We start from the raw sequence: 3,377 nt of genomic DNA on the forward strand, positions 1-3,377 counted from the left end.
ATAAATGACCAAAATAAGATACTTATGAAAAAAGATTTTGGAGTGGGCAGAATAAGGCCCTCCAAATGTGTCCACATCCTAATCCCCAGTACCTTTAACGTATTATTTTTTTTTATAGCAAAGAAGGATTAAGGTGGCAAATTGAACAGGGCTGCTATTCAGCTGTCATTGAGATCAAAATATCAGTTGTGATTATCTAAATGGGACTAAGGTAATCATGATGGTCCCCCAATTGTTGAGAAAGGAGACAAAACAGTTGATGTCCGAGAGACTTTAAAAATATTACCCTGCTGGCTTGAAGGTGGAGGAAGAGCCATGACCAAGGAGTGTGGGTGCCCAGCAACAGAGACTGCAATAGAGTCTCTCCTGAGGATGTAGAAGTAAGTCAACTGAGCAGACATCTTGCTATTATCCCTGAGACTCCTTTCAAGCTTCTGATTCCAGAACTGTAAGAGCTTGTGTGTGTTTTAAGCAGCTAGTGTGGGGATATTTTACAGCAGCAGTACGAATCTCACAGGAACATAGTCACTAAAATTATTTGAGACAATCAACTTTAAGCCTCTCAATTCACTCATCAGCTTCCCATGGCTAAAGGCAGTTGACATGTAAAGAACTCAAATTATGTAGAAAAAAGTAATCAATTGGAGATATTCTGCCCAGCAGCTGGTAGAGTGAATTCCTGTGGGCATAAATGTGAGTTCAGTCTGACTATAATGCCTTTGAGGCAGCAAGACAGGAAAGGAACTATGATCAAAGTTAGGGTCACCTACATCTTTAACCATTCATCAGTCGATGAACATTTGGGCTTTTTCCATAATTTGGCTATTGTTGATAGTGCTGCTATAAATACTGGGGTGCGTGTGCCCCTTTAATAGATAAAGAGATGTGGTATATATCTACAATGGAATATTACTTGGTGATCAAAAAGAATGAAATTTTGCCAGTTGCAACAACATGGATGGAACTAGATGGTATTATGGTAAGCGAAAGAAGGCAGTCAGAGAAAGACAGGTGTCATATGATTTCCCCCATACGTGGAACTTAAGAAACAAAACAGACGAACATAGGGGAATGGAAAGAAAAACAAGGTAAAAACAGACAGGGAGGCAAACCATAAGAGACTTTTGAATAAAGAGAATAAATTGACAGGCGCTGGAGGGAAAGTGTGTGGGGGAATGGGCTAAATGAGTGATGGGCATTAAGGAGGGCCGTTTGTTGGAAAAAGCACTGAGTGTTATATGTAAGTGGTGAATCACTAAGTTCTACTCCTGAAACCAAAACTAAACTGTATGTTACCTCACTTGAATTTAAATAAATAAATTTAAAAACAAAAATTAAGTTCACCCATTGTAATTTACAATTTTGTGTCTTTATCTCTGTCTCTTTTTATTTTAGGTTGAGTCCACCATTCATTCTTTTCAGGGCCATCCTCTCCAACTTTCTCTCAAGTGTCCTTTCAGCATAAAAAATGAAATCATAAATCATCTGTGTGTGTACACATTTGGACATGCTTATTGAAAGAAAAATGTATACAAACACACACACACACACACACACACATGACACAATCACTACACTTGAATGGTTTCGCTGTAGTAAAAAATTTCTTTCCATGCATTTCATTCTTTCCTTACAAGATTCACACCAGAGGCTTAAAGGGAACACTGTTAGAGTCAGCATCATCAGGAAGAGTGTGATGTACTTAAGGTTGTGATGTAAAAAGACTGACAGACTCAAGGTGAAAACTTTGGTTTGTATGTTCATCTACAATAAAATTATGTAGAGGACTTAGGGGCCAAGTGTAGCTTTATTCCATATGAAGAATACAACTTATGATTATGATATAAATCATAACAACTTCTCATGGTATAAATTATTTTTAAGAAATCTAACTTCCCCCATTAGATACAGAAATTTCCAGGCATTTACTATCCAAAGTTGGGGAAAACACTGGGGATATATGAAAATAGACAAAGGGGAAACTGTATATCAGACAGAGCAGAAGCTTGATAAAGTGAGTTGCTTCAATGTATAGAGAAGTTGAATTCAAACAAATGGAAATTCCTGGAGATAAATTGAAGAAGCAGATTCTATTTCCACAGTCTGTTCAAGGAATAGAAGTTCTTGTCTCTGAGGCTCTGAGCCCTACAGTCATGGCATGTCTTCAGCCCCAAGACAATTGGTCATTACATCACTTGAACCCCAACAATTCTTTTCAGAGCGCTCTTTATGTCTTTGTTCCTCAGGCTGTAGATGAAGGGGTTCAGCATGGGCGTGACCACCGTGTACATCACCGAGGCTGTTGCACTTGAGTGGGAGCTCTGGGTGGCAGCAGAGCTAAGGTACACACCTAGCATTGTACAATAAAATAAACAGACAACCGAGAGGTGAGACGCACAGGTGGAAAATGTTTTATACTTGCCCTGAGCTGATGCAATCCCACGTATAGAGGAAACTATCTTAGAATAAGAGTAAAGGATCCCTGCAAAAGGACCACCGCCCAGCAAGACGGCTGCAAAATACATCACCAAGTTGTTAAGAAACGTGTCAGAACAGGCAAGTTGGAGCATCTCATTGAGTTCACAAAAGAAGTGGGGGATGTGCAAGTGTGTGCAGAACGAAAGCCGCAACATCATTAAACTGTGTAACAGGGAATTCAGGATACACATGACCCAGGACACGAGAACCAGCAGCCCACAGAGCCGGGGGTTCATGATGACTGTGTAGTGCAGGGGGTGGCAGATGGCCACGAAGCGGTCATAGGCCATCACACTCAGGAGGAAGACGTCCAACACAGCAAAGAGTATGAGAAAATAAATCTGTGTGATGCAGCCTGCATAGGTTATGGCTTTGCTCTGAGTCTGGATGTTCCACAGCATCTTCGGGATGGTGGTGGAGGTGAAGCAGATGTCCACAAAGGACAGGTTGGAGAGGAAGAAGTACATGGGTGTGTGGAGGCTGGGGTCTATGCTGATGGCCAAGATGATGATCAGGTTTCCAAAGACAGTGATCAGATACATGGAGAGGAAAAGCCCAAATATGAGTGGCTGTAGTGCTGGTTTGTCTGAAAATCCCAGAAGAAAAAATTCTGAGATCCGTGTTTCATTGCTCAGGTCCATGTGGTGGAGGTGACTTCTTGGGAAGAAGGAAATAACATGAGTACTTTTCACACAAACTTGCCTTACTCACAAAATTGAAATGCTACTTTTTTAAAAAAAATATTTTTCTTTATTTCTAGGAGAGAGAGAGAGAGAGAGAGAGAGACAGCGTGAGCAGGGGAGGGTCAGAGAGAGAGGGAGACACAGATTCGGAAATAGGCTCCAGGCTCTGAGCTGGCAGTCAGCACAGAGCCCGATGCGGGGCTCGAACCCATGAAC

At 41.3% G+C, this 3,377-nt stretch overlaps 1 protein-coding gene across 1 annotated transcript; it reads right to left on the reverse strand.

Annotated features, from left to right (window-relative positions):
* Window positions 1-2,186: 2,186 nt before the first annotated feature.
* Window positions 2,187-3,137, reverse strand: LOC144237868 (olfactory receptor-like protein OLF4). Its single transcript, XM_077771595.1, has one exon. The coding sequence runs from the start codon at window positions 3,117-3,119 to the stop codon at window positions 2,187-2,189; it is 933 nt and encodes a 310-aa protein (XP_077627721.1). The 5' UTR covers window positions 3,120-3,137.
* Between the last annotated feature and the right edge of the window lie 240 nt (window positions 3,138-3,377).

The sequence above is a fragment of the Crocuta crocuta genome, unplaced genomic scaffold (assembly GCF_008692635.1).
Source record: "Crocuta crocuta isolate KB4526 unplaced genomic scaffold, BGI_CrCroc_1.0 scaffold755, whole genome shotgun sequence".
Classification (NCBI taxonomy): domain Eukaryota; kingdom Metazoa; phylum Chordata; class Mammalia; order Carnivora; family Hyaenidae; genus Crocuta; species Crocuta crocuta.

Bases quoted from the DNA above. Each gene is read 5' to 3' on its own strand.
- LOC144237868 (XM_077771595.1), bottom strand. From the start codon at position 3,119: ATGGACCTGAGCAATGAAACACGGATCTCAGAATTTTTTCTTCTGGGA.